Genomic DNA, 24,654 nt, shown 5'->3' on the forward strand with positions numbered 1-24,654 from the left:
TGTGATGACTAATTATTACTATCAATTAAAATTGTAATTATTTTGATCTGTGATATGAGTGAATGATGCGAATCAAAAAATCATTTAACTTGATTTTCCGATGATGTGAAGATGAATAATTGGGTTGGAGAAGAATCAACTCGCTTCTTGTGTTGCAGTTGCCGACCTAGAAGATGAGGTTCGAATTTTTGTTTCTTGTTTTGTCGCTCCAACCAAATCGGTTGTCTTACAAGGATCGCGTCTCAAAAAATTGTTTGAAAACGCACCACTTTCGCGTCTCGGAATTCAAGCTGCTGCAACACGGTTGAGCAATGGAGCCTCACAACCCACAAGCATCCACCTCTCGACATCATTCAGTGCTGTGCTCATCATGTTATGAAGGCTTAGCAGGAGAATTGATTCTCATGATGGAACAACAAATGATTGAGCCTATCCTTGGCTTACCTTTCATTCGGGAAATGATGGAAGGAACACTCAGCGAAGAGATTTTCAGATTCTACATTATCCAAGATGCTATCTATTTACAAACATTTAGCAAAGTATTTGCATTGGTAGCAACAAAAATTGATTTAATGAAAACACCAAACGGAGAAGAACAATACTTGTTCTTGTTGGATCAATCAAAAGGGGCACTCGAAGAATCATTTAAATTACATCACGAATATTTCAAAAAGTGGAATATTAATGCATTCAAAGAAGGCTCTAAAAGCTCCAAGTCATGTTTGCTTTATACCAGTTTTTTGTTGTCAGTGGCTCATTCAGATTCCTTATTGGAGACATTATGTGCATGTTTACCATGTTATTATATTTATTTCAGAGTGGCCCAATATATTACCGAAAGAATGTTGTCAACCAATTCAGAGTCATCCCTATTAACAGATTCTCACCCATATGTGGATTGGATTAAATCATATAGCTCTGATGAATTTAAAAAAGGAGTAGAACTATTTTCTTCTTTTATCAATCAGTATGCACAAAACACTTCAGACGATGAAAAAGAAAAGTGTAGAGAAAATGTAAAAATTGCAAGTCAAATGGAATATTTATTTTGGAATTCTGCCTATTACATGGAAGAATGGCCTATTGAAGAGTTAGACAGACAACGAATTTCACAATCATCCAATGCTTCTTCTACCATACCAAAAGCTGTTCTCACTATTGCAGGTTCAGATTCAGGAGGAGGTGCTGGTATTCAAGCAGATTTAAATACTTTCCACGCCCATCATGTGTTTGGAACAAGCGCTATTACAGCTCTCACAGCTCAAAACACCTTAGGAGTGCAAGGAGTATTTCCAGTTTCTCCAGAATTCCTCGCAAAACAAATTGATTCCGTATTAAGCGACATTAATGTCTGTGCAGTGAAGACTGGTATGCTTTATAGCCCAGAATTAATTAGGGTTGTGATTGAAAGATTGAAGTTTTACATGCAAGAAAGAAAATTGCAAGTAGTTGTGGATCCAGTGATGGTTTCAACAAGTGGACATAATTTATTGAAAGATGAAGCAGTTGAGGTAATCGTGAAAGAGTTTTTCCCTATTGCCACTCTCATTACACCGAACATTCCAGAAGCAGAACGAATTCTACAACTCACACAAAGACCATTCGTAATTACGAATGTGGAACAATCCAAACAAGCAGCTAAGGTCATTTCGACAACTTTTGGAATTTCCAATGTTTTAGTTAAAGGTGGTCATTTGCAAGGTACTCTGGCCGTTGATGTACTTTATGAAAATGCCACTGACACTTTCTATTCATTCCAAGCAGATTTGATTCATTCAAATAATACTCATGGAACTGGATGTTCATTAGCTGCTGCAATTGCCTCAAATCTTGCAATGGGTTCTTCATTGGAAGATGCCGTTAGAAAGGCCAAACTTTATGTTCTTAATGCCATCTTGAGAGGGTTCAACACAAGCATTAATGGAACTGGACATGGAACATTGAATCATAAATTATTTTAGCTCTCATTAAATCTGTCATTGATAGTACTGCATCATGTCGAGATCTCGATCCAAAGAAGAAGAGCGATCGGTCCTTAATTTAAATCCTATTTTGTTGCAATGCCCAGCTTTCTCATTTGAGGCTAATGTCTCTAAAAGTCGATCACTGTCTCCAGGAGTCGCAAAATGTTTTTCACATAAAACCATGTTTGCTTTCAGAGCAGCAAGACCTTTTTCATATAGATCCTTGGCTCTCTTGGAGACACAACTTTCAAAAATTAGAGGTTTACATGAATCTTTCATGTCAATGACAACAAAATCCTTGAAGGCAGTTTTGTCCTTGGATAGATGCTCAAACACCTGCAATTGAAGAAGTCGTCCTCTTACACAATCACTATCGTCAATTATGACATTATCCACACTCTTTTTCAACAACAAATAAGCATTATTTGGAATGTCATGAATAAGACTTGCTTCCACAATAAAGCTTCTATCTTTCAGATATAACAAACCAAAAGACGAAAACCTCCATACTTCCTGAAGCATTGAAGATGAGCATGCTTCTCTCCGAACTTCTTCTTCAGTAGGAGGGTTGTGAAGATGACAAAAACCCAAAGAAAATGATTCCTTCAGCATGTCATCAAATTGAATTCGATATTGTCCTTTAGTAAGAGTCTCTACCACAAATTTGACATTGTAAGGAAACTCCATCTCTGTCTTAAAAATGTGAATATTTTTCAAGGAATCCATTAATTCGGTATCTTGCTCCTCAAAGACCTCAGGTTTAATCTCATAGTTCGTCAAAATGTATGTTGGTGTTTTCTTTTCAACCTTTTTCCAAATATCTTCAAAATATTCCACAGTCGAGACAGAAGAGGATGTGGATTCTATGGACCCTTTTCGTAATGACAAGGATACTAAACGATCACTATTGGTACGAACAAGATGAGATGGATGATTGGGAAGTGATGCTGCTGAAAGGGATTTTGATCTCTCTGCAGATCCATCATTGGATTTGTTCATAGAAGGTATTTCTGTTGGAACATTTCCCATCGTTTTTGAGATGAATTTTCCAATGTCATCTGCAATCCTAGAATCCGTTCCCAACAATTTTTTAGCCATGAAACGAAAATCATCCATGGTGATGTGAGATTGTTTGTCAACGAGCCTCCAACCTTGATCTATTGATCTCCCAATTTTATCATTGGAATTGTTGTAACTATTACTTAACATTTTCTCTTCAAATCCAAAAAAGGATGATCCAATGACATGTCCTTCAAGAGTTGAATTATTCAGACTACTATTCGATCTATCACTTAAGGTAAATGAGGATGTTGTGCTCATTGGAGACATCAAAGTACTTCCTGCATTGAGTTGTTGAATAATGTCAATTTTCTTTACGTTTATCCTATAACCAATTTTGTCAAGAAAATCACACGTTTGTTGCATGGCAAAGTCTTTAAATTTTGGAGATTTCACAAAGTGAGGAAATGTTGCTTCCTTTAAACTAAGATGAATGGTTTGTTCAAGTGTGTTAAATATGGTTTCGCTGATGGTGCATGTGTCTTGGTGGAATAATTGATCTGATTTTTGAAATTCATCTTGAATGAATTGTTTATCTTTTGAGGAGAGATTTAATTCGTACTTTCCTCCATCCTTTATAAAGTCGTAATATATTTCGATAGCCAGTTTAGCTTTTTGTTTGGATGAAATATCTTTTCGTTTGAATTGTTGTACTTTTTGAATGAAATATAATGCCTCTGTTGAAATTTGTTGATATGACGACATTTGACAGTTGTCGATATTACGTAACAAAAAAGGAGATCGTGTCGTGTTGTTTTAAATCATTCGTATCATCACCCTTTCTTTTTAACCTACCTTCGTTATGAGTACAACGTAAATATTCCCAAAAACATTCTTTATATTCCTTCTCATTATAAATACTTTCATAATTAAAGTTGTAACAATCTAAATCACAACTATGAACATGTCGTTTCTTCTTTCCCATGACGATGATAAAGGTATGATGAGATGGAGCGGTGAAAAGCCTTGTTGATGCCGGTTGTTTTGAAAGGGTGAAAGGTATGTACGAAAGGATGTGGTTTGTTTTTTTTGCTCGTGAAAGTCTATTTCTTTCCAATTTTGGCATTCCGTTCTAAAATTACAAAATAATAAGTCGTTTTGATTGAAACAAAGTCATCAGTGTCGCCATGTCCATAGAATGCGCGTCAAATTGCATCTACGGTTCTTGACGACAATGAAAGAGATGGATTCTTGTCAACACTCAAAAATGATGTCAATGTTATAAATGTCAAGAATGATTCCAATCATTGCATGAGCATCATGACCATTCCTACTACAACCATCATCATCCACATGAATCGATTAAAACAACCCTCACAACTACTAGAGGAATACCGATATGGAATGAATGATTGTTGTTTCAATTTGGTCATGAATTGGTGTTGCATGTAATTTTCAGTCAAACATGCATTTTCATAAAATGTTTCTGTTGTACTACTTTGATTCAAAATTGGAATCAAGTGCAATTGTTGAATGGGTAAGTATTTCAAATAAGGTGAAGAGAATAGGGAAGTTGTGATAGAGATGGATTGTAAATAATTATCAGAATCAGGTAGTGATGAAAAGAGTAGAGATCCAGTCCAAAAGAATTTCTGTCGTGAATAAAGATCGGCTTGAGTGTCACTTGTCATTTGAGCTTGCTTAAAAGTCAATGCATTGGAACAAGGTTCTCCTTTGAAATAAAATCTTAATTTAGAGTAGGTTGTGACACAGAGTCCAGATTGAACACTTTTTAAAATCACACCAGGACCATCTTGATCATCTTCTCCAACATTAATCATATAAAAGTGAAAAGTAGTATCAATGAAAATATTTGGAGAATGTTTGCTACCAGTTGAAATAATATCATTTTTCATATTCAACACATAATTAGGTCCTGAAATGATGAATCCTTGATCTTCAAATGTAGAGGTTTGACTTGTTTCAATTTCATGATTCACAAAATAATTTGGACCAATAAATTGCAATTCTGATAAATTAGTAAATCGATGAACATTGTAACCATCAGAAATCACATAAAAGGTTTTTGAATAAATATTGACAGCACAAATTTCATGTTGATACGTAATCACTGCATCATCACTCCATCGAACCAGACAATTCGTGCTATTGAAATATTTTGAGAGATCATTTCCATCCGAATTGAAATTGTTTAAATGTTGTGTTTCTTCATCAATAACTAGTTGTGGTGACGGTAAACAAACATAGTTGTTCATGGAGACATTTCGAGTACTTGTTTGTTGTTGTCGCTGTTCCCCAAATAGAATACTAGTTTTCAATTGTTCCGAGGAATATCTTCCACAATATTTAAATCCATCATTGGGTGATGAGGTTCCTGGACAAACGAATGATGATGCTGATATTTGGTTTGTTGAAAAAATCAACAGCAATGTCAGGACAATTTTAAATAGCACAACAGATGGTTGTGTCATGACGATGCTGAGATGCTTATTTTTTGACTTTTGGCATCTCTCTCCGATTCAAGACGAAGCAACACTCTAATCTCATATGCCCGAACGTGTCCATCCTCTCTGTTTTATTGAACAGCAATGTGATGATTCATGTTGTCTCTTTAAAGATGACAATTTTCACTTGAGGTTTTAGTTTAACAAATCATTTGAGAGTTCAGAATGAATACAAATGTGATTTATTCTCTCAAAATGTAAAGGCATTTGTATTGCCTTTTCTTGTTCAAAATACATTCGTTAGTTGTTGTAGTCATAGTAGTAGTCGGCGATTGAATGTTGAAAAACTTCTGCAATACAAATATGGAAAACAAAATTGTGTACATAAAACTAGCTTATTCCTTCTTTGGACGTCCAGCAGATTGACCCATAATAGGACCCCAGTTGAAGAAATAAATATCTCTCTTTTCTTCGAATGGTCTGTAATAGAGAACATTTTCTTGAGCCAAATTCTTGTGAGTTTCTGGAGGACCACCAAGGACGTTCTTGTAGATAGCAATTAAACTACCAGAGAAGAGGCATGAAAGACCAAAGAGAAGAGCTTGCTTTCCTGGCTTCTTGTTAGCGAGATTGAAGACGTATGGTTGAGTCATGATGTGTTAAATTTTTTTTTGATGTTTGGCACTTGACGTTGCTGAACAACGCTCCAGTCAATTTTAAAGCCTGGGTAACAAGAATCTTTAAATGAGGATCTTGGCTAATTTGACGAATTTTACAATAAGAATCGGATTCAGCGAGCGGGTACGTACGAAACTGTAGTACATGTGACGCATCATCGATGATGATACCATGAAAGAAGAGTGGCTATCAGTTATTCAAACGAGTCGTCACTCACTCAAACAGGATGAAGATGCTATTGTCCGATCAATCCAGAGAGAACTTTATCAAGATTGAAAAGTTCATCCATAAAGAATTGGTGCAATAATTTATTCATGAAGGTCATGAGCCACAGATCCCTGAGAGTCAAAAATCATCGCAAATTTCAACACATTTTCTTGAGAGAATTCTCCTGGAGTAATTCCTCTCTTAGATACATAGGGAGTCTTTCTTGGAATCATTTCAATACAATCATTGACAGGACATACGGAATGACATAATGTACATCCAGTGCAATCCTCTTCACTAACCTTTGGAAGGTGAGTGTCCTTATCGAAACTAATGGCTTGATATCCACTGTCGTTGCAGGTCATGTAACATTTACCACAATTAATGCACAAATCATCATCGACAATGGCAACAACGTGATGATCGAATTTTGGATCCAATTCTCCCCAAGCACCAATTCTTTCAACAGCCTTTCCAATGATAGAATTGATGGATGGCACCTTAATCACTTGTTCAATTTCTTTTGGAGTTCCAGTACTCTCAGCACGGTCTGTCAAAATACCATTTTCAGAAATGGTTTTGGTGATCATTTCTCTTCTCTTCAATTCATAAGGTCCAAATCGAGGTAAACCAAGTGGAGGTTGTTTCTCTAGTTTCTCATGAGGTGGAGATTGTCCAATCCATCCCTTGAAAGCAGGATGAGCATTAATGTACATGAGAGCTTTCAATCCACTCACATAATCCTCAATGACTGTAAAATCTTGATTTTGTACAGATGAACAAATTTGAACGACTGAAGCTCCAGCATGAATAAATTGAAGAGCAACATCAGCACTATCACATCCACCAGTAGCAAGAATTGAGAATTTAGGAAACTTTTTAGCAACTTTTGAAACAGCTTTGAGAGCAATTGGTCGAATGGCATTACCACTCACACCTCCATAGGTTGTTCTCTTATTGGCACCAACGGCTGGCCAAGCAGTAGCATCTGGTTTGAGTGTCATTAAACCAGAAACAGTATTTGTGGCAGTAACACCATCAGCTCCACCTTCTTTAGCAGCTTCAGCAATTTGAGCAACATCGGTAATGTTTGGAGTTAATTTGGCAAAGAAAGGAAGTTTGGTTGCTGCTCTCACCCATTTACAAATATGCAAGACAAGATATGGATCTTGTCCACAAGCTAAACCCATCGATCTTTCACCCATACCGTGTGGACAACTCAAATTCAATTCAATCATGTCAGCTCCAGCTTGTTCAGATTTCTTGGCTAAGAATTGCCAATCTTCCTTCTTGAAAGCGGCCATGATGGATGCAATGACAACCTTTGTTGGATGTTTTTGCTTCAATTCTCGAATGGCAGTACACCAATAACTAGCAGACTTTTCAGAGATCAATTCAATGTTCAAAAATGCAGATTGATGAGGTCCCTTATTTGGCGCCAATGATCCACGAACAATTCTTGGAGAAACGTTAGTGACAAGATCCTTATCAAGACCAAATGTTTTGGTCACTGCAAAACCCCAACCAGCATCAAACGCACGATCAATCATGTCAGCAGTGGTACATGGAGGAGCACTTGCAAGTCCAAATGGATTTTCAAATTTCACACCACACACTTCCACAGATAAATCTACCTTATCAATTTCTGTAAAGAATTTTGGAAGTTGTGGAGTATCTGGAAGTTTTGTGCACTTGTGCAATTCTTCTTGAATGTATTTGTGAATATACCAAGATGCAGTTTTACCATCATTACTGGCTTCAACAGTCATACCAGAACCAACAAGATCACCTCCAGCAAAGATACCTTTCACATCAGTTTCCATAGTGGAATGATTGACTTTCACTCTTCCATAAGAGTTTACAGTGACTGGACTCAAGGATTGGATTACATGTTCACTGCGGAGAGTGCAACCAAATGCAGAGACAACAAAATCACATTTGAGTCTAATGAATTGATCTTCATCAATCACAACCTTTCCATTTGAATCTATTTCAGTCTTGTACAATTCAATGGCTGAAATTCTACCATCTTTCAAAATGATTTGTTTTGGTAAACAATTTGGAAGCAATTCACACTTTTCCTTCTTGGCAGGTTCAAATTCTTCTTCGACACATCGCATCTCAGAGAAACCACGACGGAAGACCAATGTTGCTCGGTCAGCTCCACATCGAATGCTACTTCCATAAACGTCGAGAGCAGTATCACCAATGCCGAGAATGACAACCTTTCCGTACAGTTTAGGTAAAGGCTTAGATCCAGCCTTACATCCACACATACCATCTTTTGTAGAGTTCATCACTGCTGGTAATAAATCTTTAGAGGTATAGAAACCTTGTTCAGGAGTGAGTCCATCAAAAATACTTTCCTTATTTGGATCTGGTAGACCAATGCCCAAGAAGACAACTTCATAGCCATCCTTTTTGAGAGATTCAACAGTAAAATCTCTTCCTAATTCCTTATTGTATTCGACTTTAACACCCAAGTCCTTCATCAAGTTAATTTCAAATTCAACTGCCTCATAAGGAAGACGATTTTGTGGAATTTCAGAAGAACTCAAACCACCAGCATAGTCATTCTTCTCAAAGATGGTAATATTTTGGTAACCCATTCTTGCTAAAAATGTAGCACATGAAATGCTGGCAGGACCAGCACCAACAAGTGCAATTTTAGTTTGATAGGATTTTGGCAAGGATTCAAGAGGAGGAGCTTGAGGATCTCTAATTTGCTTCAATTTCATCTTTCTGAAAACATCTGTAGCAAATGCTTGCAAGCCACTTTTGTGTGTGAAATCAAATTCATACGAAAGCAGGCATGTGATTGGTTATTATTATTATTACCATTATCATATTTGATGAGTGAATCATGCCAAGATAAATTTTGACTTACTTGATGTTAATTGGTCCTTCTTCAGTCGCTGCTAAATTACAACTTCCTGCGCACAAATTACTCACAGGACAAACCATGCCACATGAAAGACCCAATGGATTATCACTAAAAATCATTTTAGCGGCTCCGTAGTAATTTCCAGTAGAAATACAACTGATAAATCCCTTGATATCAAGAGATGTTGGGCATGATGATTGACATGGTGCATCAGCACTATTAGGAGAGGAGGTGTGAAATGTTATGTGAAAATTTTCACATGCAACCCATGTACAGTTCAATAGTTTCCAAATTTGAAAATGACGGAGCGCCAAAGATTCGTGCACGCAGGAAGAATAGATGAGATTATTTCATTATTATAATATCATCATCATCGTGATGGAGGAAATGGTCGTTGGGAAATATTGCAGAGATGAATCATAATTATTACATGGTAATTCATCTAACATTTCGAAAATATTTCTTCTACATACCATTTCAAACATCGGTTGGCTTCGAATAATGCGCCTCTCTCAGTGAGAGTCGAATGCTTATTATCTCTGAAATCTCCCTTCAATTGTTTTGGCTATTTGATTGTGAGGATATATTGAACATGTTGTTGATTATCAATATCGGCAAGCACAAGCAACAATCATCATCAGAGAAACAAAGATTTTGCATTTTGGAATCAAAAATGGGCAAGAAAATATATTTAAAATTTTGATCATCGTGATGATATTTTGTAAACTTACGTTCAGTGGGATATTTCTCTTATAGTGTTGCTTGAGTTTCTCAGTCTCAACACTTGGACGGAGAGATGCATATTTATGAACCTTTGGATTGAGAGCCAAATTCTCAATATCCTCATGTCCTAGAGTGAGAAAGGGGGAATGATCATGAGAGGTAGTTGAAGCCATGATTAACGTATTTGATTTGGTTTGATTACTGATCACAACAAAATGATGAAGAGTGTATTCCTTGTTGTTGTTTATGCAGAGAAAGTGCAGTAGGGAAAGGTAGAGATCAAGGTGTGTTCGAGAGGGAATATCAACAACACAAAGACGATTTTTTTGAGTGAAATTTTGTGGGTAGAGAAATTTGATGAGTTGTAAAGTGGTGGGTTCATTGGTGGATGGACCAAAGTCATCAAGATCTTTCTTACATGAGAGTGTTCGTTTGAGACTGAATTTGTCGTCCTGTTTATTTTGTGGCCTTCTCTCTTCGTTTGAAGGCTCGTCGTGATTTAACAGGAACATTTTCTTCCTCACTGTCTACCAGAGCACTGATGGAGCTGGTATTTAGTACAATCGAAGGTGAAGCAGGAGTTTCGTTTGGAGTTTCCCGCTGTAATGGTTTGGAGGGTGGCACTTTGATTTTGTTCATCTTTTGTTTTCGTTTTGGATGTTTGGCTCCAAAATATTGGTGATAGGATTCATCAATCTCAAATTCCAAAGATGGAGTCAAATCTTCACTCGCATCCTTCCGAATATCTTCAAAGAATTCATGAAGTAGAAGAGACTTGGCAGAAACTCCAACCTTAATGTTTCTCTTGAGATCTGAGAATAGTTTTGAGTCTTTGCTTTTAGCATCAGTATCAAGCTTGATTCTCTTTGTAAGAATTTCCTTGACTCTCTCCAAATCATTATTAAAGGCTTCTGAATGAAAGACATTTCCACTTTCAATCTCCTCTCCATCATCAATTCTTATTCTACTCAATCCATAATCTGCAATTTTGAGAACAAAATCACAATCTACCAGCCATACATAATCACGATCATCAATTCGATCATAAAAAGCAATACCTTTCTTTTGAGGTGTCGTTAAAGGAAGTTTTTTGTACAAAACATTTCTCTCATGTATATCATTGTGTTGAAATCCAATTTCTTCAGCAATTGACAATGCAAATAGCAACTGGAATGAGATGGCCTTTGCTATGGAGACTGGAATTTTACCTCCTGAAGTGGTTTTACATGAATCGTGGATAAGATCAACAAGTTCACCATCACACTTCTCCATCACAATGTTAAAGTAATGATAGAGTGGAGATGATGAATTCTTTCTCTTCTTTTGTTTTGGTTGATAAGACTCTTCTTCTTCATCGTTGGATGAGTGAATATCTTCCTCTGGACTTGTTGTACTCGCAAATGAGCTAAACACATTTGGAAACAAATTCAATTTACCAACTCTCATCTTGGTGAGTTCTTTTTGAATTTTAAATTCTCGAATGGGAGTGGAATTTTCTGTTTTTCTCACCACTTGTTGACTCTTTACGGCCATATTGGGTGTTTTGAGATAGGGAGAAAAGAAAGGAGCATTTTCCGTGTTGTTTTTTGTTGTTGTGGTTGCAGTACTATTCATGGCAACAGGAGGAGAGAAGAGAACATTGGGATCAATATTCTTGAGTGGAGTTCTTGGTGTGGGTGTTCGTTCTCCATTAGATGAATCATTGGCTGTTTCTTGATCTTTGGACAAGATGACAACACTTCCGAACTTGCCAGACATGACATTCTTCTCTTTCATGGCAAGTTTCTTTCGTTTGACTTCATCTTTAAAAGTTTTGTTTGGAGTTTTGAGTAAGAGCATGGAAGTCTTGTGGTCGGTGGTGGGTGCTTTTGGTGGCAGCTTTTTCAGTTGCTGTCTTGTCAAAGGCTGATGGAGGTCCGAATTCTCATCTCTTTCGACATTGTGCTGGGAGGAAGAAGAAGAGCGACTGCTCGAACGAGTGGTTCGCTTCATTTTCTTTGCGAGAAAATTATATATATATTTTTTTAACGGACATTTTTGGCGGGTTGTTGTTTCCACAAATTCCAGCATTTACAAAATAAATTTTTTGTGTGTTGTTAAGATTGATTATATTTACATGTAAAAGTGGGAATGAAAATCGTCATCATCATCCAAATCTCTTGGAGGTCGATGATGATCAGGGTTTGGTTCTCCTCCAACATTACCACCTCTACCTCCTCCATTACTTCTTCCTCCACCAAGTGGTGCATTTGGATAGATAGGGTCAAATCTCGCTCCAGGTGGCACAAATGGATTACCTCCACCAGGCATCAATGGCCTTCCACGTCCTCCAAACATTGGATTATTTGGACCTACCATGCTGCCGCCACCACCAATTCCACCACCTCCGAAAGGAAGACCACCACCACCTCTTGGGAAAGGTTGAGGAAGCCCTCCAAGACCAGGATAGAGATCTTCATCTCCAACACGATAAGGATGACCATGAGGTGGTTGAATATATCCAGAACGAATTGGAGGACCAATTCTAAGCGGGTCATGTCCAATTTCATCATAATCATCGTCGAGAAGTGATCTAGGAGGTTGATATCTACCTGCACTAGGTCTTTCAACAGAAATGGATGAAGATGGTTGAGAACTGCCACTACTAACACTACTGCTACTACCAGTTTCATAACCTTCTTTTGGAACTAACTTATTCTGAATGGTTGTCTTAAATCTAAATTCTAAATCTTGCAAGTTCTTGTAAATAGAGGCAAAGTCCAAATCATTGTCGGTGCAGTTTGATAATTTCTCTCGATCAATAAAATCAAATAAATTATTCAGCTCCAACTGGTAAACTTCTTCTTGCTCTTGCTGTTTTGAATATTGACTCATATTAACATTGCTATTATCATTGATATCTAAATTAGGGAAAAGCAATGTTGTTGCAAAAACCAATAATTTAGATTGTCCCATCATCAATACTTTCAATGAAAAGGTAAATGTTCTCTGGGAATGTTTGTATTTGAGAGAGAACATTTCGGGATTTTGATCAAAACCTTGGGGAGGTAAAATATTTCCTTCAGACAATTCTGTGTTCGGATCAGTTTCTAGCAAGCCCACACACCGAAATCCATGCTTCAACATGAGGAAATGAAGCAACAGAACAAGAAGAGCTTGAGGCTTTCCATGTCTCAATCTTGCTTTTAATTCTGTATTTTGTGTTAGCTGAGGATCTGTGAGATATTCGAGTAGACTTGATCGGATCAGAGATGATGTTGATGATGATGATGATGAAGAAGACGCTTGTGCTGTTTGATCCGAATTCATTTCATTATTGTCGATATTACTTGAAGAAGACATTTTTTCTTTCAGCTTTTTCGAGAAGATTGAAGCGAAAGAAATGACCTTTCTGACAAGTAAGGTTATTTTTAGAAAAAAAAGGAAGATTCCATTTTGGTAGCGTAGGCATTCTTGTGGTGATAATTATTTTCTAATACTTCGACACAATCGAAATATCAGTAAGGTTGTTGCAATTTCTCTTCAAGATTTGAATCAATCTAGGATAGACAAGGATTGATGAAGTGGTGAAAAAAAACACAACAACAGTTGAAGAAGCAATGCAACAAATATGGCATATTTGAAGGCATATCACGAAAGAGCAATTTTGCCGATATTGATGCCTTAAACTCAGTTCCAATGCTCATAACATGAAACATGACCTTATTTTCTTGAAAATTCAAAAACGAAATTTATTGGAAAGTTTGAAACCAGCTTTATTTTGAAGAAATGAAATGGATCATGGGTAAAGATGACATTTTTAATGATTTTGGAAACTTTGAGAACTCTCTATTACAATTTTACGGGCAGCATTTGGTAAGAAAAGACTTTGATCACACTCTCCTGTCTCTGTATTCCAAACCCTAATTGAGGAATCATCGCTTGCACTGATGGCTTGAAATCCATTCGAAATCACGGAATAAACGAAGTTTTGATGCTCTCTAAATGAGGTAGCTATTCCTGATCCAATCTCAATCACATTCACCATGAAGTCTGTTGCCCCAGTGACAATCGCATTTCTTGCAAAATCATCAGTTGATTTAAGTATAAAATCTAGGGAATATATATAACCAGTCGAAACGTCAAATGTTTGGAGGCGTGACAAGCTGCCGTCTTGACGATCAATCTTGCAAATGACCACTTTTCGGTCGCATCCTCCACTTAATAAATAATCATTGTTTTTGAAGGTAATGACTTTCATGCACATCACTTGTTTGGTGTGGATGTAATATCTTTTTGAATCTACTGAATTCCCAAGGTTCCAAACATGTATATGACCTATTGTATCTCCAATGAATATGTGAGAATTGGTGACTACTACACATCTAGAAGGAGTATCATTTTCAATCAAGGTTGATATTGACATGACAGGCGTCACTTTGTCAGAGGTGTTCGAGGAAATATCGACGCAATGGACTTGTCCTAAACCAGTAACTGCTGTCAGAACATTATCATTGGCAGATATGGACAAGACAGGCGTGATGGGTGAAAATTGAATTGCCTTAATGAACATAAGAGGGCCTTTTTTCTCTGATTTGCAAAGACACACTCTGCCATCATCGCCACATGTGAAAATAAAACTATAATCTCCCATATCTTTGCAGATGATATCGTGAATGTACCCAGTATGTACCTTCACTGAGTATTCGCAAGAGTCTTTGTAAATGTTCCACTTTTCCAATGTTCCAACATTTGTCGCTATCATCATAATTGGGTTGATATAATCTCTCCTAGTTTCATTATTTTCATTTCTCTTTTTTTTCATGAACTCCTTGGTTGCATTGTCAATGCTATCGTGATTCATCAACTTGAAAAAAGTTTGATCCCTCACAAATTTCACTTTCACTTGTCTCCAAATTTTGTTGAGAAATTCTTTTGGAATTTGAGGATGAACTCGCAAAAATATTTCAATTGCATCCACCAATTGATCTTCTTCATAAATTCCCAAGGAGTCTTGCGAAACTAATTGCAAAAAGTTTTCTGGATTCATAGTTGAAAAAAGTTTCTCGCATCTCGTCAAATTCTTTGGTTGTAAAAACTTGCAAAACCCCTTAATACATCGCTCGTAATGATAATTGACGTAGAAAGGGTCAACTACAAAAGTAGGATGTGTGTCAAAATAAACTCTCAAATAATAATCGCTATGTTCATCTAAATATTCTGTTTTGTTTCTAGTAGGCTTTGATGTATAGAGCTCAAAAAATGAAGGTTGAAGCAAGGATTTAAAACTTTCCATTTGTAAATAATCAAAAAAGTCCAACGCAATGATCAACTGTGATCCTTTCGTAATTTCGATGAATCTTGACCCGTATAAACATGGAATAATTACTTGCTCAAAAACAATCCTTTCTTCATCAGAGACAATTTGAATACATGTGTTGTGTTGCTTCAAATCTTCAAAGTCATACATTGCTCCTATAATATTATGAAATAATGCAGAGTTGTCAGCAATGACGTCCTTGTGGAATACATATTCAAACTTTCTCTCGTGATCAATTTCCAAAATCACTTTCCAATATTGATCATCTAAATCTAGGTTTGGATCCTGCTTATGTCGTGCAGTTAACTCCCAAGATTGTGCAAGAAGGTGTGCTTTGAAATGATCCTCCGAAATAGCTGTATTTAAGAATGGAATGGTCGGAAGTTGCTGCTGATGAGGGACACACATGATGAATTTTTTTATTATTTGGCCTTTGTTTGATTGGATGAACACCCAAGTTCAATCCGTTAAACGATAAGATTTCCGCGGATATTAATTTGAATCATGACGGCTCAAGGTTGTGATCAGGTTTAACAACAATTTCATGTTCTTTTGTCAACAATTCAAACATGTAAATTTTGTTTAGGGATGGATCAGGTAATTTGTATTGCAGTTGATTTCATGAATTGGACCAAAATGGATTGGATAGTGTACAATATGCATTTCCAAATATTTCTCTCAAAACATTCATCAAATATTTTGTAACGACTGTTGTTTGTCACTCAATCTCGTTCAGATGTTAGTTATTGCTCTTCAAACACATAAACACTTTCTTTCTTTCTCTTTTTCTTCTCTTTCTTTTCTGCTTTGTGTTTTTTCCTCTTTTTTTTCTCTTCGTCTGACGAAGAATCCAACATTCGTTTAATGTCTGATATTCGAGATTCTAATTGAGAAATATATGAGCTAGTGCTATCTTTCTTCATGGGATATACATTAAAATCTAATTTCCTTTGGCGTTCCTTTTCTGTTGCAAGTTCTTCAGTTTTGATCGATTCTTTCTTTTTCTCTTTGATACTTGGTTTTTGTGCTGTTGTTGTCTTTTCGTCTCTTTTTTCTTTCAGTTCCTGCACGACTTGTCCAACGGACTTAAAAGAAGAGGGCAATACTTCGAGCATCACCGGTTCACGATGAGATGGAGGCTCATGCTTGTTTTCAAGATCCACCTTATTCGATGGAGCTATATCATCTTCCACCTCAATGAATTGGTTCGCTCGAACATCAAATATATGCTTAAACAATTCAATTGAAGGCCTCTCAGTGTCTTCCATTCGCTCAATGGTTCTAATGGCAGGAACTGAAGTAGAGACCTCTGTCTTATTATGAGATGATTCTTCTGAATTAAATATGTTGGAATCGAGCATTGAGAATTTCTGAGAGGATGGCATTGTTTGTGGTGATGGTGAGATAGAGCTGGAAATGGGTGGAAAGCCAAATCTTTTTGATAGCAAGTGATCCGGTATCCAGTCTGTAATCACTCTGGTACCTTTAGGAATGACAGGCCGTTGAGTTGCATTCTTGTTATGAGTATGAAGATTCTCTGAACTTGACACAAATCTTTGAGACATGACCTTGGATAATTTCTCCTTAATTTCTTTTGATTTTTCAGTCTCGAACAGTATGGGCTTATTATGAATCATGGAATAATCTTCTGAATACTCTATTTCTGGTTTTGTGGAGGTATCAATAAGTACATGTGTACCTCCAAGCTTCTTTCTTCTCTCTTCTGCAGCTTGTAAATGTAATTGCAACCGGTAATCTAGTTTTTTGTAATGGGTCTTAATCTGGGGTTGATCAAAAACATGTATTCCAGTGAAGCTATCAGGAATTTTTGGTGGTGAGTACTTGCGTTTCACTGCACAAGGAGTATTGGATTTGATAAATATTAATTTTTCATTCCATATATCATGTTGGTCAGAAATATCATTTTCCTTATGAGGTTTGAGCTCAATATCATAGCTATTCCAATCATCAGTATTGTAAATGTCGTCATCAACATCTTTTTTTCTTGTGATTGAAAAAGCATTGTTGGTTGTATTATCCTGTTGCAAAATATCCCCAAGTGTATTTGCCTTATAACCTAAACCATATTGGTTTTCTTTCAATTTTACATTGTATGATTTTGCATCTTGATGAAGTTCTATGGAGGATTTTTCATGATTTGCTGTTTTGTAATTTTTAATTCCAATTCCTCTTCCTGGTACCCAACCCATTTTTCTTAATAACGTGTGACCAATATCGCTTGTAGTTTCACTTGCAGAATATAACTGGCGACTCAATGAAGTGTCCGTCGATGCTGGAGCTGAGCTGCCAAAAATTAAATCTACATGTGTTCGGTCTTTAGAATTCATATCTCCAAATAATCCTAAGAGAGGGTCACGGCTATAAGAGTCACCAACGTTAGAGGCCATACGAAATTTATCAGTAACTTGAACATGGTTAGATCCACTCAAACCAAATAGTTCTCTCATATCTTCCTCATCCATAAAGTCTGTTATTTTCTGTTTTGCACTGGACTTAAAATCATTTTTCGGGGTCCAACCCTCTTTCGAGCCAACTGTATTAAAATATCCAGCCGAAAAACCACCTGTGAAGGCTCCATGAAATCTTCGTCGGCCTTTTTCGTCTTTTGCATACTGTTGGTGTTCGGAAATATATCGTTCTTGTCCATGTGCTTTTAATTCTTTTTGGTTTTCCTCCTCTCCATCAAAAATTGGTGTTCCGAAAATTGCAAATTTGCTTGTAGTGTTTCTTTTAAATCTTGATCGATCGAAATTCCTCCTATTTTCGTTTGTTTCATCTCCAAAGGTCGTTTTGCTGTTTGTGTGTCTTGGCTTCTCGTTTTGCCACATTTTTTTAAAAAAAATTGAAGCAGTTAGTGCTTGAATCAGCATCATCACTATCACTCATCGAATAATATTATTAAATTATTGTTGGTATTTCATCAACCCCATCAAATCAATACTATTTATTTGAAAAACACAACAGCAGAATTTATCTAACATGTCCGACGGTTCTACTTCTTTTTTTCAGAAAGAAACGGTGCAAGTGATCGCACAAAGCCTCGGCATCAACAAATTAAAAGATGATATTGCCCAGACGTTGGCTCTTGATGTGGAATACAGAATTCGAGAAATCATTCAAGATGCTTCTAAATTCATGAGGCATTCAAAACGCAAGCTTCTTACGACGGATGATGTGAACCATGCGTTATCTATGAAGAACATCGAGGTATGTTTAAAGAAGTAATATGTGCGAGCATTAACATTTTGTGATTGTATAATATATTAATTATATAATTTGATTTTACTGTTACATCTATAAAGCCTCTCTATGGATTTAGAGGCCAATCATCACAACCAAGTAGATTTAGAAGAGTAAAACAAACAAAAGATTTATACTTTTTGGAGGACGTGGAACTTGACTTGAAAGATTGTCTGGAGAAACCTTTACCAAAGGTACCTATAGGACCATCCATCTTCACACACTGGTTGGCAATTCAAGGCATTCAACCAAAAATTCCTCAAAATCCATCGATCGAAGATACAGAATCGGATCGGAAGAAACCAAAGGAAAAAGATCAATCCAAGAAAGTTTCAACATCACAAGATCCAAACGTGGAATTTAAGCCACTTGTCAAGCATGTTTTATCAGAAGAATTGCAAATGTACTATGAAAAAGTTACAGATGCCATCAAAGATTTAAGCAACCAAAAACGAGATCTAAGAAAGGCTGCTATCGAAAGTTTAGCCAATGATCCTGGAATCAATCAACTTATTCCTTATTTTACTCAGTTTATTGCGAGTGAGGTCACAAATAATTTAAGAAATTTGACATTACTCTACCGATTAATGGAAATGACAAAGGCACTCCTTGTAAATCCAAATATTCATATTGAGCTCTATGTAAGTTACAATAGTTTAAAGGGTTTTTATGATTTACACATGACAAAAGCTCCATCAATTGATGCCATCAATACTAACTTGCATTGTAGGAAAAACCCTTTGTGAAAATCCAAATGATAATCACTGGAGTCTACGAGATTTCTCGGCCAATATTATCGCTTACATTTGTCGCAAGTAAGTGTTCGAGTTACAGCTTTTCATCAAAATATTAATAATTGTAATTTTAAAGATTTGGATCGTCATATCATACCCTTCAGCCAAGAATTACTAAGACACTCCTTCATGCATTCTTAGATCCCAAGAGATCCAGAACAACTCATTATGGAGCAATTGTTGGTATTACAGCTCTAGGATCCCACGTCACTCAGTTACTCTTTTTGGAGCCTCCAAAAAATTCAAACTTAAAGATATTTTGCAATTTACTCCTTCCTGAACTGGTATCTCCAGACATGCATACGAGACACAACGCCTTTATGTGCTTTAAAGCTCTGTTAACCGCAGCAGGTACATTTTTCACACAACTATCTAGGTTTTTCAAATTGGAACAACAAGAACGTGCTAGAGAATACGCAAGCAGTGTTACCTCTTTTGAAGAAGAAGAGGAGGAAAACACAAACCAAACTAAGAAAAAGGAACAAAGAAATATCCACAAATCTGAGGAAGCACTCAAAATTGAAAAATTGACAAGAGAAATGAGAGAACGAATGAATTCTTCAAGCATTCCAGAGGACGTTGCGGAAAGATATTCAGAATTATATGACTTATTTGGAGAATCTGTATTTTCTTTCATTGATTATGACATTTATAAGACCAGCGAAAATGTTGATTCTTTTTCTATCAGAAATTTGATCATGTAATAAATTTATTGAGATGTGAAAAATTGCGCAAAAAACAGTTTCAAAAAATATGAAACGCAAAAAACAAGAAACTTGTGAAAATATATCCTCGTCGGATTTTGATGATGACCGAGTGGTTGTGATTGTGAGCAGCAGTGAATCATCTGGCGAATCATCGAATATTTGGATCAGGCATGTCTCTGGTGAGAGGAACTGGTGAATATAGAACACTGTACGATTTTTCAATAGTTTCAAATCCCGATTATTTAGAAAGCAATGGTAAAATAACTCCAAATTATTTGTCAGTAGAAGATATGACAACGATTGCAAAAGAGTTGTTTGCATGTGGAATTTGTTTTAACATTGCTTCTGGAGAGGATTCAAAAGTCGGTAAAAAGACATGCTTTGGTCCCATCAAAGAATGGGCAGTGGAATATCGGAGACTTCCTATTATAAGCATTCTTGTGGAGTCGTCTCGAGAAACAAGCGAATGGATTGAGTTAATAGGGCCTTCAAAGGATTACTTTCATATATTTAACAAAACATACCAAAAGGTTTTTTTGTGTCACTCTTTGATGGAAATTGTACAAAAGTATCCCTTAGAACCCTATGAAGAGATCATTAATCGAGTATGTACATTATTCTCATGTGAATAGACTGCATAATGTTCAATTTGATATTTATGAACTGTTATAACTATGAAATGAATTCAACTATTTAGCTCAGTAAAACTGAATTAGCGTATATTTATAATCAATATGTCAGAGCTCCAAAACCAAAAGTGACTGAAGACTATGTTTTAGAAAATGCTCAATATATTTCAGACCAATTTAACAAAATGAAAGACACAAGATTATTGAATTCTTGTTTCTTCTTAAGGCTTGTATGTATTGAATGGTTCATGTATTTTCAATTTAACTTTTTGAATTAGCAAAAAATCATGCTACAGGGAGGAGTACTTTCTGACATCATGTCCAGTACAGAGGAAGATGATGACGATGAAATGGAGACTTCAGATTCTGAAGATGAGTATATTCCAGATGAACATTATCACTCTATTTCAAGTGGATCTGAGGACGTCGTTTCAGAACCATCTTTTTCCAGCTCATCATCATCTGGAGAGGAATATCAACCTAAAAGGAACACAAAACAAGGTAAAAGGAGAAATTTGAGTATCATTAAAAAAAAGAAAAGCTCATCAGACACTGTCATTGAAAATGATTATAACGACGACAGTGAAGATGTTAAAAATCCAACAACCAAGCGAAAAAGCAACAAGAAAAAAGTGTCAAAGAAGTCAACTTAGAAAGTTAAGGAAGAAAAATCTTCTGTTTTAAAAGAACCCTCGCTAGAGGAAATAACGAAAATTGAATGGATAGGTGAACCTCTTTCTTCAACTATCGATGACACTGGGCGCATTTATTACAAGGCATGTAGATTGAATGGCATGGAGATTCAAATTGGGGATGCTGTGTACCTGCAACCACCATGGTCCAATCCAGAATATCCATATTATATTGCAATTGTTGAAATGTTTTTTGAAGACTGGAAAGGTGTTAAACGATTCAGAGGGAGATGGTTACGAAGATTTCATGATATTAAGACCATCACAACTGGAGAGCATTATAATGTGCTTTGTAGAGATCATCAAGAGCTTTATTTGTCTGACGAATTTAATAATGTAAGTACTCAGAGGTTGTAGAGAATGAAAGAAGATACAATTCGAATCATAATGAACTCTTCAGAATCCTATATTCAGAATTAAGGGTAGATGTGCAGTATTCTTTGTAAGAAACAAACAAGATTTTGAAAAGATTGAGAACGTGAGAGAAAAAAGAAATGTCTTTTACTGTAAAAGCAAATTTGTTGAAAAGAATGGTCAATTTGGACTTTTTGAATTGCATCCTAATGATTTACAATATACTTTTGATCATATGGAAAGGAATGTGTCCTTATTGCTCGATCAATTTAGAGATAAACCCAAACTAGTTGCCATGGACATCTTTTCAGGATGTGGTGGACTTTCTCTAGGATTAACTAAGGCAGGAATAGATGTAAGATATAGTATTGAATTTTGGAATGTTGCAGCAGACAGTCATCATGCAAACTTTCCAAATGCTCATACCTTTTGTAAAGATGCAGAGGAATTTCTAAAGAATATTAAGGTTGTGAATGAGTTGAAGAAACGTTTCGGACTTTTAGATTCTTCATCACAACACAAATCATCAGTGAAAAGAAAAAACATACATATCAAAACTCTTAAAAAAAACAAAGATGGATCCTTATCACTGTTAATTGTCAATGGTAACTCTTCGAAATGGAAGGACGTGGATGAGTTACAGGACTACAGAGATGAAATTATAGAATTCCTAGAAACTAAATATTATAACATTCCCAAGCCAAATGAGATTGATTTGATAGCTGGAGGACCACCATGCCAAGGGTTCAGCGGGTTGAATCGTTTTAAGGAAAGAGAAGCTTCTAAATACTTAAGCCACGATAAGAATCGTCTCGTTTTAACCTTCTTGGAATATGTCAAGTATTTTAAACCCAAATATGTCCTAATTGAAAATGTGACAGGTCTATTGAACACTACTGTTTTAGATGTTCTTCAAGCAATTATTTCCAAACTTGACAGTAGGGGTTATGATACACAGTTTTCATGTTTAAATGCAAGACATTTTGGAGTAAGTAATTCAAAATGCTGTGTACAACTCATTGAACTGTGCTTGTACATGATGATTTCATCAACACCTTTGTACAGCTTCCACAATCGAGAACGAGAGTCATTTTTCTTGCTGCAAGAAGAGATGGCAATTATTCTATTCCTTCATTTCCAGAAAATACTCATGCTGCATTGACAAGAAATCTACAAAAAAAGTTCACTCCAAGATCAAAAAGGTTATATATCATGGCTCTCTTCCTCCTGTGAATTTTAGAGACTTTGCAAGTGACCTTCCACCCTTTGATGCGAATCAAAAAAGTGTCGAACTAATGGATGGCGAATGTGAATATTTACCTCCTCGTACTGTTTACCAAGAATTGCTCAGGAAAAATTGTTCAAATGTTTGTACCAATCATATTTGCCAAACCTATGGAGAAGTTAATCAGAAGCATGCCTCGATGTCCAGGAGCCTATTATAGAGATCTCCATCCCAATGCTAAACCATTGCTAAAGGAAGGATATTTAAAATTTCGAAATTATTCCAAAATTATTTTAGCTCGATTGCAATGGTCTAAATCGTGTAACACCTTAGTGACCAGTCTAAATCCACTATCGATGAAACTTATTCATCCCAATCAAAATCGAGTGCTCTCTGTGAGAGAATATGCTCGAGCTCAAGGATTTCCCGATGATTTCGTATTGTGTGGAAGTTATAAGGATCAATACAAACAAATTGGTAATGCAGTTCCAGTCATGCTTGCTAAGAATTTTGGGGATGAGATTATTAAGGCTCAACGGAACTATGAACTCGAACATTACAAGAAGAGAGATGAAATTGAGCAGCAAGATTTCAAGAAGTTGGTTCTCAGATCTTAAAGAATTTTGGTTACAGCAACGAGATTCATTCATACAGCCAAAACCACTCCTGAAACAATTCATTTATGAATTTTTGAAACCACTCGAGAATGACTTGTGTGATGGATTCACACTGCCACCCACGAGGGAAGATGTTCACTTTTTACAGCATGATCTTCCAGATCTCGTACAAGAACATGCCACAGATGATGTGTTGTCTCAAGAATTGACAATTCAAAGAGGTGAAGAGGATGAGGATGAAGAAGCTCTAGAATTATCATCCGATGATGACAATGAATCTGTCTCGAGTGATGTGGAAGAGAGCATTGGAAAACCTCAAAGAAAGGCACAACCAAGAGTATCTCTAAATATTCCAATTCAGAATCAGAGAGGAGTGATGATGATGAAGAAGCGGTTGTGGTCATTAGCGACTCTGAATAAATCGTTGTAATTCTTGTTATTGTACACCCTCACCGTTTTACACCGATTTTCGAGAAATTTTCACATGGGATTTCTTTCATTTAATTCCAAATTGTGAGATTATCAAAGTAGTAGTAGATATTCTCTTCATGATGTTTCATGATGTTTCGTTTTTCTACTTTATGATACGGCCATCCCCATAAGAGAATACTTTTTGAACCCAGGAAGGAGAGAAATCCAGTCCATAGCCGTTCAACTCAATAGAGAATTCTTTGGTTGTCTTTCTCGAATCTTTCACAGCCAATTTGTTTCCAACCACAACATACTCCCATTCATATCCATGAAACCAATAAGTCCCTCCCCACTTCATCATCATCGCCATACTCTTCTTTCGTGTATTCATTTACAAGCTATTATGAAACCTCTATATGCCTTAATGGATTTATCTCCTTCTTCTTCGTGCATTCTGTGGCGAAGTCTCTCTATTCTTGCTTTTAATTCTTCCTTCTTTTGCTTTTCAGACTTCGCCACAGAATGCACGGTTTTGCTCAGTGTGAACTAAAATAAGTGCCAAGTTATTTCGTTTCTCTTCACAACAACGTTATTCACAACAAGCTATGAGGGAAGTATTATGCTCAATTAACCCGGAACGGATTTTTGAGATCGGTCCTCCTTAATGAAATTGAATGAGGCCGTTGGAATTAGGATCCTATTTTTTTGATCGATCAAAAAAATCAAGGTTCAAGTTGATAAGACA

At 36.3% G+C, this 24,654-nt stretch overlaps 12 protein-coding genes across 12 annotated transcripts; 4 read left to right on the plus strand and 8 right to left on the minus strand.

Moving 5' to 3' along the window:
* Positions 1–311: 311 nt before the first annotated feature.
* On the plus strand, positions 312–1,961 carry FDP41_007842 (uncharacterized protein; the record flags this gene model as incomplete). The annotated part of the gene is made up of 1 exon (XM_044711631.1): positions 312–1,961. One exon carries the CDS (start codon positions 312–314, stop codon positions 1,959–1,961), a length of 1,650 nt encoding a protein of 549 aa, XP_044568640.1.
* A 15-nt stretch (positions 1,962–1,976) lies between these two features.
* Positions 1,977–3,948, minus strand: FDP41_007843 (uncharacterized protein; the record flags this gene model as incomplete). The annotated part of the gene is made up of 2 exons (XM_044711632.1): positions 1,977–3,700; positions 3,819–3,948. 2 exons carry the CDS (start codon positions 3,946–3,948, stop codon positions 1,977–1,979), a joined length of 1,854 nt encoding a protein of 617 aa, XP_044568641.1.
* Positions 3,949–4,267: 319 nt separating this feature from the next.
* On the minus strand, positions 4,268–5,455 carry FDP41_007844 (uncharacterized protein; the record flags this gene model as incomplete). The annotated part of the gene is made up of 1 exon (XM_044711633.1): positions 4,268–5,455. One exon carries the CDS (start codon positions 5,453–5,455, stop codon positions 4,268–4,270), a length of 1,188 nt encoding a protein of 395 aa, XP_044568642.1.
* Positions 5,456–5,823: 368 nt separating this feature from the next.
* Positions 5,824–6,081, minus strand: FDP41_007845 (uncharacterized protein; the record flags this gene model as incomplete). The annotated part of the gene is made up of 1 exon (XM_044711634.1): positions 5,824–6,081. One exon carries the CDS (start codon positions 6,079–6,081, stop codon positions 5,824–5,826), a length of 258 nt encoding a protein of 85 aa, XP_044568643.1.
* A 333-nt stretch (positions 6,082–6,414) lies between these two features.
* Positions 6,415–10,093, minus strand: FDP41_007846 (uncharacterized protein; the record flags this gene model as incomplete). Its single annotated transcript, XM_044711635.1, has 4 exons — positions 6,415–9,088; positions 9,201–9,413; positions 9,671–9,762; positions 9,929–10,093. The coding sequence occupies 4 exons, from the start codon at positions 10,091–10,093 to the stop codon at positions 6,415–6,417; spliced, it is 3,144 nt and encodes a 1,047-aa protein (XP_044568644.1).
* A 283-nt stretch (positions 10,094–10,376) lies between these two features.
* On the minus strand, positions 10,377–11,912 carry FDP41_007847 (uncharacterized protein; the record flags this gene model as incomplete). Its single annotated transcript, XM_044711636.1, has 1 exon — positions 10,377–11,912. One exon carries the CDS (start codon positions 11,910–11,912, stop codon positions 10,377–10,379), a length of 1,536 nt encoding a protein of 511 aa, XP_044568645.1.
* A 120-nt stretch (positions 11,913–12,032) lies between these two features.
* FDP41_007848 (uncharacterized protein) lies at positions 12,033–13,262 on the minus strand (the record flags this gene model as incomplete). Its single annotated transcript, XM_044711637.1, has 1 exon — positions 12,033–13,262. The coding sequence occupies one exon, from the start codon at positions 13,260–13,262 to the stop codon at positions 12,033–12,035; it is 1,230 nt and encodes a 409-aa protein (XP_044568646.1).
* Positions 13,263–13,719: 457 nt separating this feature from the next.
* Positions 13,720–15,627, minus strand: FDP41_007849 (uncharacterized protein; the record flags this gene model as incomplete). The annotated part of the gene is made up of 1 exon (XM_044711638.1): positions 13,720–15,627. The coding sequence occupies one exon, from the start codon at positions 15,625–15,627 to the stop codon at positions 13,720–13,722; it is 1,908 nt and encodes a 635-aa protein (XP_044568647.1).
* Positions 15,628–15,962: 335 nt separating this feature from the next.
* FDP41_007850 (uncharacterized protein) lies at positions 15,963–18,068 on the minus strand (the record flags this gene model as incomplete). The annotated part of the gene is made up of 1 exon (XM_044711640.1): positions 15,963–18,068. The coding sequence occupies one exon, from the start codon at positions 18,066–18,068 to the stop codon at positions 15,963–15,965; it is 2,106 nt and encodes a 701-aa protein (XP_044568648.1).
* A 151-nt stretch (positions 18,069–18,219) lies between these two features.
* Positions 18,220–19,978, plus strand: FDP41_007851 (uncharacterized protein; the record flags this gene model as incomplete). The annotated part of the gene is made up of 4 exons (XM_044711641.1): positions 18,220–18,447; positions 18,543–19,121; positions 19,171–19,295; positions 19,351–19,978. 4 exons carry the CDS (start codon positions 18,220–18,222, stop codon positions 19,976–19,978), a joined length of 1,560 nt encoding a protein of 519 aa, XP_044568649.1.
* Positions 19,979–20,151: 173 nt separating this feature from the next.
* On the plus strand, positions 20,152–21,263 carry FDP41_007852 (uncharacterized protein; the record flags this gene model as incomplete). Its single annotated transcript, XM_044711642.1, has 3 exons — positions 20,152–20,586; positions 20,679–20,840; positions 20,889–21,263. 3 exons carry the CDS (start codon positions 20,152–20,154, stop codon positions 21,261–21,263), a joined length of 972 nt encoding a protein of 323 aa, XP_044568650.1.
* A 141-nt stretch (positions 21,264–21,404) lies between these two features.
* On the plus strand, positions 21,405–23,498 carry FDP41_007853 (uncharacterized protein; the record flags this gene model as incomplete). The annotated part of the gene is made up of 3 exons (XM_044711643.1): positions 21,405–21,638; positions 21,703–22,644; positions 22,998–23,498. The coding sequence occupies 3 exons, from the start codon at positions 21,405–21,407 to the stop codon at positions 23,496–23,498; spliced, it is 1,677 nt and encodes a 558-aa protein (XP_044568651.1).
* Between the last annotated feature and the right edge of the window lie 1,156 nt (positions 23,499–24,654).

The sequence above is a fragment of the Naegleria fowleri genome (genome assembly GCF_008403515.1).
Source record: "Naegleria fowleri strain ATCC 30894 chromosome Unknown tig4, whole genome shotgun sequence".
Taxonomy (NCBI): domain Eukaryota; phylum Heterolobosea; class Eutetramitea; order Acrasida; family Naegleriidae; genus Naegleria; species Naegleria fowleri.